This window comes from Octodon degus, unplaced genomic scaffold (assembly GCF_000260255.1).
Source record: "Octodon degus isolate 3935 unplaced genomic scaffold, OctDeg1.0 scaffold00016, whole genome shotgun sequence".
Classification (NCBI taxonomy): Eukaryota; Metazoa; Chordata; class Mammalia; order Rodentia; family Octodontidae; genus Octodon; species Octodon degus.
The window spans coordinates 18053595-18064591 of NW_004524592.1; the positions used below are offsets into that span (position 1 = coordinate 18053595).

The 10997-nt window shown below is 41.5% G+C and overlaps 1 protein-coding gene across 1 annotated transcript in view; it reads left to right on the top strand.

Annotated features, from left to right (window-relative positions):
- Zgrf1 (zinc finger GRF-type containing 1) overlaps positions 1-10374 on the top strand; it is a gene marked incomplete at its 5' end in the record, with an annotated part of 95048 nt that extends 84674 nt beyond the window's left edge. Inside the window, 4 exons of the mRNA XM_023710167.1 lie at positions 8584-8760; positions 8893-9027; positions 9715-9976; positions 10149-10374. Of these exons, the coding sequence (XP_023565935.1) occupies positions 8584-8760; positions 8893-9027; positions 9715-9976; positions 10149-10306 (732 nt within the window). The remainder of the gene's footprint in view (positions 1-8583; positions 8761-8892; positions 9028-9714; positions 9977-10148) is intronic.
- Positions 10375-10997: the final 623 nt, after the last annotated feature.

The window sequence follows — 10997 nt, forward strand, 5'->3', positions numbered from 1 at the left end:
GTCCCTGTGCTTTGCTAAGCTTGTTCTAAGTAGGTGCTTTAGACCACTGAGCCATCTCACCAGCCCCATAATTTTAGTTCTTAAGCTGTTTTGTGATCAAGTAGATAGATTTTATATATGATGTAAGGTCAGAGTCCAGCTTCATTCCTTTTTGTTTTTTTTTGAAGGAATGAAAGATTTATTTAGCTCACAGTTACTGGAGGTTTCAGTCCATACTCAGTTGGCTCCAAGGCAGCCTGGTACATGGCAGAGAGCAACCTTTCATGGTCGCAGCAAAAAGCAAGAGTGCAAGGGAGGGGTAGCAGCAGCTCAAGCAGCTAACTTCTCTTCCTTTATTACATTGAAATGCAAATTACCTGCCCCAGGGCAGGTGCAGCATCCACACCCACAACAATCAATCACAAACTCCAGAAGCTGCCCCAAGACTGCATAAGACTTTGGGAGGACAACTGTACACCATAAAACTCCACCCCTGGACCCCCAAACACTCATGCACGTCCCTTTATGCAAAAGCCAATCTAGTCCATCTCTAAGAGTTGCTGAAGTCCCAACAGTTTTAGTGTTACTGCCAAGTCCAAGTTCCAAGTCCCCTCCAAGATCCAAGGCAAACTCTCAACTGCTAGCCCCTGTACAAATGAAAAGTTAAACAGTTCCAACATTCAAAGGCACAAGATAAACATTACCATTCCAAAATGTACACACAGCAGGATACCAAGCATTGGGACCAACATAAGTCCAAAAACTAGCAGGGCAGATATTAAATCCTGCAGTTGCATGTGGAATATCTGAAGCAATCTGTGATGAGTTGTGAGCTCCAAAGGTCTTACATGGCTCTGCCCCTAAGGCACTCATGGTGGTAGTTCCAATGGCATCTCTCCTAAGCTGGCTTTGCTCCCTCCTTGCAGTTTCCCTTAGATGATCCACGTTCCTGGCTTTTCTAAACTTCTGGGGTTTCAATGGAATAGGCTTCTCACTCACAGCTTCACATACTGCCCTCTCAGAGGCACACCACCTGGCCTCACAGGCCTTCTTCTGAAATCGAGGTGGAAGCCTTCTTAACCTCAGAACTCCTGCATTCTGCATGCGCCTAAAACCAATACCACGTGGATGATGCCAAGGTCTGCTGCCAGCTGGAGCAGTAGCCAGGCTTCTTTCTCTCTCTTCACTGTAGTGGTCGAGTGCCTGGATCACTGAGCACTCTGACCCTGATTCTGAAGAATAAATTCTCTATGCCAGTGCCATTCTGGAACCTGGGGCTCTGCGGCTTTCCCCTCAAGGCAAAGTCCCTGACCTTTGCAGTTCTGAGGCTGCAAAGGGTGGAGACCTGCCTCCTCCTGTGAGGCCCTCAGGCCATCCTTTCCATTCTCTTGTTCCTTCCGGGCAATGGAGATCCTCTCAGCTCCATCTTTGCAGTCCACAGCCTTATTGGAGCTTCCTTTCTGGCCAAATTCACATTTTAAGTCTTCCCACTGGGCTTCTTGTTCTTCATTTTCAACATATATCTGGCTTAAAGCCCCCAGTTACAACCATGCCACCACCTCAATATTTGGCTGCTTTGAAATATCGTTTGAAAGATTAGTCAGTCCACCATGCTTAAACTCACTCTCAGGCAAAGTTTCTGGACACAAACAAAATGCAGACAACGTTTCTGCCAAGTCAAAATACAAATGATCCAGGGTCCAACAACCAATGCAGTCCTTCTTCCCAGCAGAAACCTCCCCAGCCTGGTCTTCACAGGCTGGCTTTCCATCAGCCTTCTGGTCTTCTAAGCTCTGGCCAGAGTCTCCCACACAGTACAGCTGAAGCTGTTCCAGCTCATTGGAAGTGGGCAGCATCTCCAACCTTTCCTATCTCTTCCCAAAAGCCATTCCCAAAAGCTTCTAATCCACATGGTTAGGCTGAGATACAGCAATTACTCCACTCCTGGTACCAAATTCTGTCTTAGGTACTTTTCTCTCATTTCTGGGACAAATACCCAACACCCAAATTGAAGGAAGGAAAGGTTTATTTAGCTCACAGTTTCCAGGAGTTTCAGTCCAAGGCAGCCTGGCACATGGCAAAGAGCAACCTTTCATGGTGGCAGCAAAGAGCAAGAGCCCAGCTTCATTCTTTTGCAGGTAGATATCTAGTTTTATTAGCATGATGTATTAAAAAGAGTGGGCTTTCCCCATTGTATTATATTGGTACGATTATCAAACATCAACTGATTGCATTGTCTTAAGATTTATTTCTGGGGCTGGGGAGATGGCTCAGTAGGATAAGCGCTTGACTGGCAAAGCCATGGATCTGAGTTCAATCCCTGGTTCCACAAAAAAAAAAAAAAAAAAAAAAAAAAAGATTTCTTCTGGCTTGTGTAGTCCAGGGGCCTGTATGGCTTCCTCGCCTTATGGCTGACTCACATTCCATCGTGTACATAGCACATTTACTTCTCTATTCATTGTTATTATTATTTTGTGTAATCTAAGTCAAGCTTTTTATAAAGTTAAGAGATTCAACTAAAACATTATTAAAATAAACACTTTCACCAAGGGAAAGATCGTATTTTTGCTGGTCTAAAGTGCATCTAAGAAGTCCTTTTAATGTTTGAACTCAACAATCTGTACTTTCTTCACAGAGGAAGGAAAATGCATGTGAAATGAATAGTTAAATTACAAATAAATATTTCTTCATTCAGAAGAAATATTATTTCCTAGTGATGTCTCTAACGAGATCTAGACCAAACTGGCTGATTTTTCTCCTTCTGGATGTACAAATATTAATGCTTTATGATTCCTTTCCACATTTCTCTTTTCTTCAGTGTTCTCACCTTGTTAGTTACATTATTAGTTTTATATTTGAGTGTATTACCTTTTTCTGTAGTCATACTTTGTACATTTAGAACCAGTTTTATGAGGCTGGGGAGATGGTTCAGTGGTATAAGCACTTCCCTGGCAAGCGCAAGGGCCTGAGTTCAATCCCCCGTCCCCCCACTTCCCCCCCAAAAAGAACCAGTTGTACATTTAAGTGGATTCGGCATTTAATTTCTCCCTTTCTTCAAGAGCATCAGACTTCATCATCCATTTGCTTAATATTTGAAAGCTTCTGCTGCCTTCACCTATAGGTGTTTGCTCAGTGGGGTGTGCACACGCAGGGCACAGCTGCTTTCTAGCATGCTCTGCTAGGAAGTTTAGGACCAGCCTGATTATGTGCCCTCATAATGATTTTTGTTGTTCTCCTACCTGGAGGCAGTAACTTTTTCCCAGACCCTAGTTTCTACAGAGGAGCAAGCTCCTCCAGCTTTCCATTCTGTGCTGTTTTCTAGTGACTGGGGTTAGAGGTGAGGTTGGCACAGAGTTGGGTGAAGTGTGAGGCATGTGGATTGGCTGTGGGGCAATTCTTGTTCTGGAGTTTGTGGAACCCTTACTCTGAGTTCATCCCACAGGGCTGGAGGTGGGGTCCCTGCTCCGGGTGGCCTGCCATTCGCAGTGGTCCCCAGCACCTGTCCTCCATTCAGAACTGCCTGGCCTTGGCCTTGTTCTGGCCTCCTTAGGAGCCATTTCTGCTTTGGCTTCTGGAATAGGTTGCAGTTCCACTATGCCCAGATGTTAATTCCCAAGGATGGGCACTTTCCAAAGTCATGGTGCTGGGTTGGCTACAAACCTTTCTATTTTTGGCCAGCTCAGACCGCCCAAAAGGGTGGGGTTGGCATGGCATGTGGTGCCAGGGATTGAAGCTCAGTCTTCGGTGCCTGCCTAAGCTTGCCTAAGAAGGTACTTTAGACTGCTGTGCTCTTGCCATACAAATCTTTCTTTGTTGCATAATGGCTGGACTTTTTTCTTTGCTATTTATTTTTTAAAAATTTATTTATTGGGGCTGGAGAGATGGCTCAGTGGTCTAAGGCACCTACTTAGAACAAGCTTGGCAAAGCATCAGGGACCACGGTTCAATCCCCCAGCACCACATGCCAGCCAGCCCCGCCCCCTGGTGGGCTGAGCTGGCCACACACACACACCACACTCTCTCTCTCTCTCTCAAATAAATAAAAAATAAAAAAAAAAATAAAAAAAAAATTATTTATTTATTTATTTATTTATTTATTTGGTACAGGGTCTTGTTACTCAGCTGAGACTCGTAGTGATCTTCCTGTCTCAGGCGCCCTAGCTCTGGGATTTCAGGTGTGTGTCACCATGCCTGCTTTTGGTGGCCAGCATAATAGTGTGCCTGGGGTTCTGGGGCCTCCATGGCATGTGGTACCAGGGGTCAAACCCAGGTCCTGTGTGTGCCAGGCAGGCGCTTCGACCGCTGAGCTATTTCCCCAGCCCATGTTTTTAGTATTTTTGTTGTTCCTTTAGATCCTACGGAGAAGAGTGTACAGTGCAACTGTATTCTGATTTTCTAATTCAGAGTTCCCAGTTCACTGGGCATTAGATTACACTGCGTTCTGAGCTGAGCTGTAATGAGCTTTGTGGAGAACCAATCTTTACATCATCTTCAGTTTTTCAGGGGAGCTGAATTGAACTGAAAAACTTCTTAAGCACCCCGAGATGAGCCAGCATCCAGCCCCTTGAATTTGACTTTCAGAGGCTTTTCAAAACTTTGATTAAAAATTCAAATCCTGGGGCTGGGGAGATGGCTGAGTAGAATAAGTGCTTCCCTGGCAAGCGCAAGGGCCTGAGTTCAATCCCTGGTTCAGCAAAAACAAAACGAAGCAAAACGAAGCAAAACCAAAATAAAAATTCAAACCCTGAAACATTTCTGAGTGGCAGTATGGTCATAGTTCCGAATTCAAGAGGAACTGAGCAGTGTGGAGACTGTGAAGGGGTCACTTCTGCTCAGTGCTGTTTTCCTCCCCAAAAGCATCTTCTCAGTCCTATTTTAAGTGGTATTTTATGACCCTGTAAGCAAACATGTTTTCTCCTTGTCTGAACAAATGGCAACGTACAATACTTGCTGCTCTAGGCTTTCCTTTGTCGCTTAACTATTTTTGAGACCTTTTATTTTTTTCCATAATTTTATTGAGAAACAAATAGCAATGAGACAGTTTCAAGCCAAATTGGTAGGACAGTTTCAGTAATTAACATATTGCATACATTCTTCCTAGTGGTTAATTGCTGTACAAAATGCGGACTTGATATCCTATTTACAAACACCATTAGAACAAATCCCTCTATTCATTAAGAGAATGTAACTATATATCTATCCTAACCACTTTGAATATACAGATACAAATAGACATTCATCTGTATCCCCTTTTTTTGTTAAGTTCCATCATTTAAATATTATAGGTGTGTAAACTCAGCAAAATATTCTAAAAGAGTTCAGTAGTTCATAGTAGTATTGGGTCTTCCACTTGACTGGCAATGTCAGAAATTATTGACCTGAGTCCCCTACAGCTCAACATAACAGCATGGCTTTACTTCTTATACTTTGTTTTTATACTTTTCTGCTGGATGGTTAAGACCAAGGTAAAGTAGGACCTATGCAACAAGAGTTGTAGCTTTTGGGTCTGATAAGGTCAGTGAAATCCCCTCAGGATTTATCCTGAGATCCTGTACCTCAGATTGTAGAACCTTTGTCAGTGTCAGCCATGTGGATGAGTCACGGCCATTGCTTGGCCAATGTGCTCTCTGTGAAAGCCTGAGAGAATGTTTTCTCTCCATGTGACTCTCCTTAGGCACACTCTACATCATCGATCACTTTCCTCTTTGGCCCCATAATCTCCTTGATCAGAAAATTTGGGACACTACTGAGTTACATGACGTTACAGTACAAGTTCTTATATTTCCTGAGTCTTAATTGACCTTGGATGGCTAGGGCCAAAATGTTGGCAAGACCTTTTAAAGTGTGATTAATTATTTTTAGACACGACCTGGTTGTGTAATCCAGACTGCCCTGGAACTCACCTTGTAGCCCATGCTGACCTCAAACTTGAGATCTTTTTACCTCAGCCTCTTAAGTGCTGGGATTATGGGCGTGTGTGCCACTATACTTGACTTAATTGTATTTTTAACTGTAGAATTTTAAAAATTGAAGTATAATTTTAATTGTAGAAATTTAAAAAGGGAAAATAAAGGCTAGAATAATACAAAATATTTCAGATGAATGAACTTTATTTGTATAAACAGTTTTTGAAAATACATGCGAGGGCTGGTGAGATAGTTTAGCAGACTAAAGCGCCTGCCTAGGCAAGCCAGGGACCTTGGTTTGATCCCAGCACCACATGCTATGCCAGCCCCACCCCTAGAGGTGGCTGAGCTGGCCAGAGTAAGGGTGTAGTGGCACATGCCTGTAATCCCAGCGCTGGGGAGACTGAAAGCAGGAGGACTACCATGAGTCTGAGCTACATAGTGAGACCCTGCAACAACCAAATACATTAAAACAAAAACAAAAAAAAATGTGCATTATTAAAAGAACATAGAATGGGAATATTTGCAATAAAATGGTCACTTATATGAATTTCAGAAGCATACAGGATAATATATATAATTTATTTATTTAAATTTTATTTATTTTTTATTTATTTATTTTGTGTGTGTGTGGCCAGCTCAGCCCACCAGGGGGCGGGGCTGGCTGGCATGTGGTGCTGGGGATTGAACTGCGGTCCCTGTGCTTTGTTTAGCTTAGCTTGTTCTAAGTAGGTGCTTTAGACCACTGAGCCATCTCACCAGCCAAATATATATTATTTAAACATGTATCAGTGTATAAAAACACAGAAGATGATAGAAAGCATATGTGTTTCTTAACAAAAGAGAAATCTGAAACGAGAAAACCAAATATTAATATCAGTTATGGTTGGCCAGTACCTAGAGGTCATATTATTTTCTTTACTTTATTTGAATTAGTTCAGAATTACTTAAAAGTAAAACAGGACTGGGGAGATAACTCAGTAGAATGAATGCCTGCCTGGCAAGCGCAGGGTCCTGAGTTCAATCCCCAGTACTACAAAAACAAACAAACAGAAAGTAAAACAAATAGGAGTAATGCCCACTATTCATTATAGAAAACATGGATCAAAAGAAAAGTAAAAGGTAAAAATAATGCATCTGTAATAATATTACCACCCAAAAGAAGACCCTTTGTAGTATTCCAGTATTTTTCCTTGCATGTTTTATCCTAGAGCTATAGACAGAATCAAGTATATGTATTTATATATGGTTGAAATGGTGTCATAAATTTCTAAATTTTATTTATTTATTTATGTGTGTATATGTGTGTGTGTGGCCAGCTCAGCCCACCAGGGGGCGGGGCTGGCTGGCATGTGGTGCTGGGGGATTGAACCACGGTCCCTGTGCTTTGCTAGGCTTGTTCTAAGTAGGTGCTTTAGACCACTGAGCCATCCACCAGCCTCATAAATTTCTATTTTAAAACTTTCCATTCAACTGAATCATTTGCTCTTCTTATTACAAGTTTTTTTTCTTATTACAAGTTTTATAATCATCTCTGTCATAAATATGTTGTGCGGATAGAAAATAGTCTTTTCTCTAAGACTGAAAGTCCTTTCCATTGTAAATAATGATCCTCTGAGTATTTATTTTGGTTTATTTTTATTTTTTCCTGAGTATTTTTGTACCTAATGCTTTTTGTCATAGGCTTCCCATGTCTTCTGATTAGACAAGTCGATGCCCCAAAGAATAGTGAGGTTGATTTCTTACATGTTTTCTCTATTCAAGATACTTCATCCCTGTGATCATTCATCCTGCATTGGATTATGTATGTATTACTTTTAGAGTTTCTTGTAGTTATTCTCAGTATTCTAACAGCATTACAGAGCTTTCCTGAATAGGGCTGGGGAGATAGCTCAGTGGCATAAGCGCCTGCCTGGCAAGTGCCAGGTCTTGAGTTTGATCTCCAGTATCGCATGCCATGCTGTCCCCAAAACCAGGCTTGGTGGCACACACCTGTAATCCCAGCACTGGGGAGGCTGAGACAGGAGGATCACAATGAGGCTGAACTATGTAGCAAGACTGTGTGTCAAATAAATAAATAAATAAATAAATAAATAAATAAATAAATAGCTTTCCTGAATAAAGAACATACTCCAGAAGATTGCCAAAGTGGGTGGGACTTGGATGTGAGGATGCTTGAATGAAATTGGAAACTTCTCTGAAGATGCAGAACAAAAAAATGGCTTTACACAGGGAGGAAAGTTAATAAGTTAGCAGTAATACTTTCTGATTTTTTAAAAGATCTTTTAAAATTTAGCAGTAGGCCAATTCCAGGTAGATTATAAAAGCATACTGTTAGGGGCCAAGCTTATTAGATAATCAATCCAAGATTTGCTGTGTGTTGTATTTTGTAATTTTATAATGTAGTAGCTTACAATGAACGTATTTTTAATAATTTCTTTAAAAATGGCTTTGTTTTTTATCTGTTTTTTGTCTTGGTTGCAATTCATGTCCATAGTATAGTAATAATTAAAGTTTTAAAATATTTCTTTTCTGAGAGAACAAAGCTATGTTTTATTATTATTATTATTATTTTTTTCTTGGTATTAGGACTCAAACTCAGAACCTCACTCTTGCAAGGCAGGTGCTGCACTGCTGGGTTATATCCCCAGCCCAGCTATGTTCTAGTAGCTTATATTTCTACATTTAACTGTCTCAGGGTCACAAGCCAGTCCCACTGAGAACCCAGTACCGCTGTCACCCCGCCATCAGTGCTATTGCTAATGATCTGTTCTATGGAGGAAGCCTGAGGGACGGTGTGTCGGAAGTGGAGAGGGGCCCGTTACTGCACTGGCTGCCCACCCTGTGTTTCTATAATGTCATGGGCCAAGAGCAGGTAATGGCATTGGTGTTATGGGTGCCAGTGTGGCTTAACATCCTGTTCAATTTTAGTGTTGTTGTTTGAATGAATTTGTTTGGTCCTTCCAGGGGTCTGGGAAATATAATCTAGCATCTGTTTTTGTTCCAGATTGAAAGAGGTAACAGCTTTCATAATGTGGCCGAAGCTTCCTTTACACTCAAGCTGATCCAATCACTGATCGCAAGTGGCATCTCGGGCTCTATGATTGGGGTGATAACATTGTACAAATCCCAGATGTACAAGGTTTGCATCCCAGAATGAGACATTTTCACATGTTAATTATCATAATTATAGATTATAATATTTGATATTACATTTGTAGTAGTTTGGTTCTTGAAACACTTTTGGGACTGTATGTTACATACTAAAAAAGAAACCTTTTTTTGGGGGGGTCTGGCTTTTTTTCTGCATAATTAAATGTAAACCTAACAAGGCTTAATTAAATTCAGTTTACAGCTGTTGTAGCAAAAATGCAAATAAATAAATTAGAGGGAAGAAAAGATGGTGTATGCTTTGTGTTTGGAGACAGATGGAATTGAATCTCTGTTTTCCAAAATGTTCTTTCATTTTTATTACATTTTATCAGTAAATCAAGGAAGGATACCAGATACTAATGTACCCCTAAACCAGTCACTTCTAAGGAGAGTTTTCTTTGTTCTGGTACTAGTTTTCTTCTTCATTGTTAGCTTATCAGCTGTAAATTAGCATACCCAAGAGTTCCCCAGCAATCTCTAAATTACCACCTTTGATGTTATTTCATAATTGATATTGTCACTGGGCCATTTATCATTTAGGAGCTACCTACCCAAGTCTGTGGAGTCATGAGACAGCAGTAACATTGGTCCTCTGTCAGGTAATGACAGTGGTGGCCATGGGCGGTCACAGGCTCCAACGCCTGCACTGGGTGACTCCTGTCCTCTTCCTCCACAGCTCTGTCACTCCCTGAGTGTGGGGGACTTTGGCCACCCTGATCTGAAAACTGTGCAGGTGTCCACAGTGGATGCTTTCCAAGGCGCAGAAAAGGAGATCGTTATTCTGTCCTGCGTCAGGACAAGACATGTAGGGTTCATTGACTCAGAAACGCGAGTAAATGTTGCATTGACCCGAGGCCGGAGGCATCTGCTGATTGTGGGAAATTTAGCCTGTCTGAGGAAAAATGGACTGTGGGGACGAGTGATCCAGCACTGCGAAGGTGAAGTGAAGATGGGCGTATGTCAGGCATTGGAATTAAAGCTGACTTCTGGGGGTGGCGTGGGCAGGAGTTGGTCCCTCAGTGACAAATCACTGAGGGAGGTGACTGACCTGATAACACGGGGACCCCTATAAAATGAAGGACAGTTGTGTCACCATTTGTGTCATTTCAGGAAGGGAAGATGGACTGCAGCAGGCCAGCCAGTGTGAGCCACAGCTGAACCGTCTCCTTAAGGATTATTTTGAAAAACAAGCAGAAGAAAAGCAAAAGAAAAAGAATGAAAAAGAAAAATCTAAAGAGAAATCTCATTCACAAAATGACATGGAATAGGAATTTATTTGTGTAATTCAGATTTACTTTATGTATTTTGTAATATTTTTATTACCATAAAACAGTTGGTGTAGAAAAAACCCTATATCCTATGATACTTAAATAATGTACTAAATAAAATGCATTTTAAAAAACAATCTTCACAAGGCTATGCATTTTGTTTGTTTTTGTTTTTGTTTTATTGATACAGGGTTTTACTGTGTAGTTCTGGCTGGCCTTCAGCTCATTTTGTAGCCGAGGCTGGTCTCAAACTCACAACAATCCTCCTGCCTCACCCTCCCGAGTGCTGGGATTATAGACATTCAGGGTCACCATGCCTGGCTTTGCCATTGCTTATATTAAGATAGGAAGATGGGTTGCTTGCAAAAGAAAACTTTATAAGGTGCAAAAGCAATGTGCTAGGGCCCAGGGAGATAGCTCAGTAAAATAAGCGCTTGCCTGGCAAGCACAGGGTGCTGAGTTTAATCCCTGGTACCACAAAAAACAAACAAAAACCAATGTGCTATTTATTTATTTTGGACTTTTGAGACAGGGTCTTGCTGTGTAATCCAGGCTGACCTTGAACTCAACTAATTCTCTGCCTCAGCCTCCTGAATGCTAGGATTTATAGGTGTGTATCACATTTAATGATGTAAGAGGCTGGGGATATAGTTTAGCAGCATAAGCACTTGCCTGGCAAGCACAAGGTCCT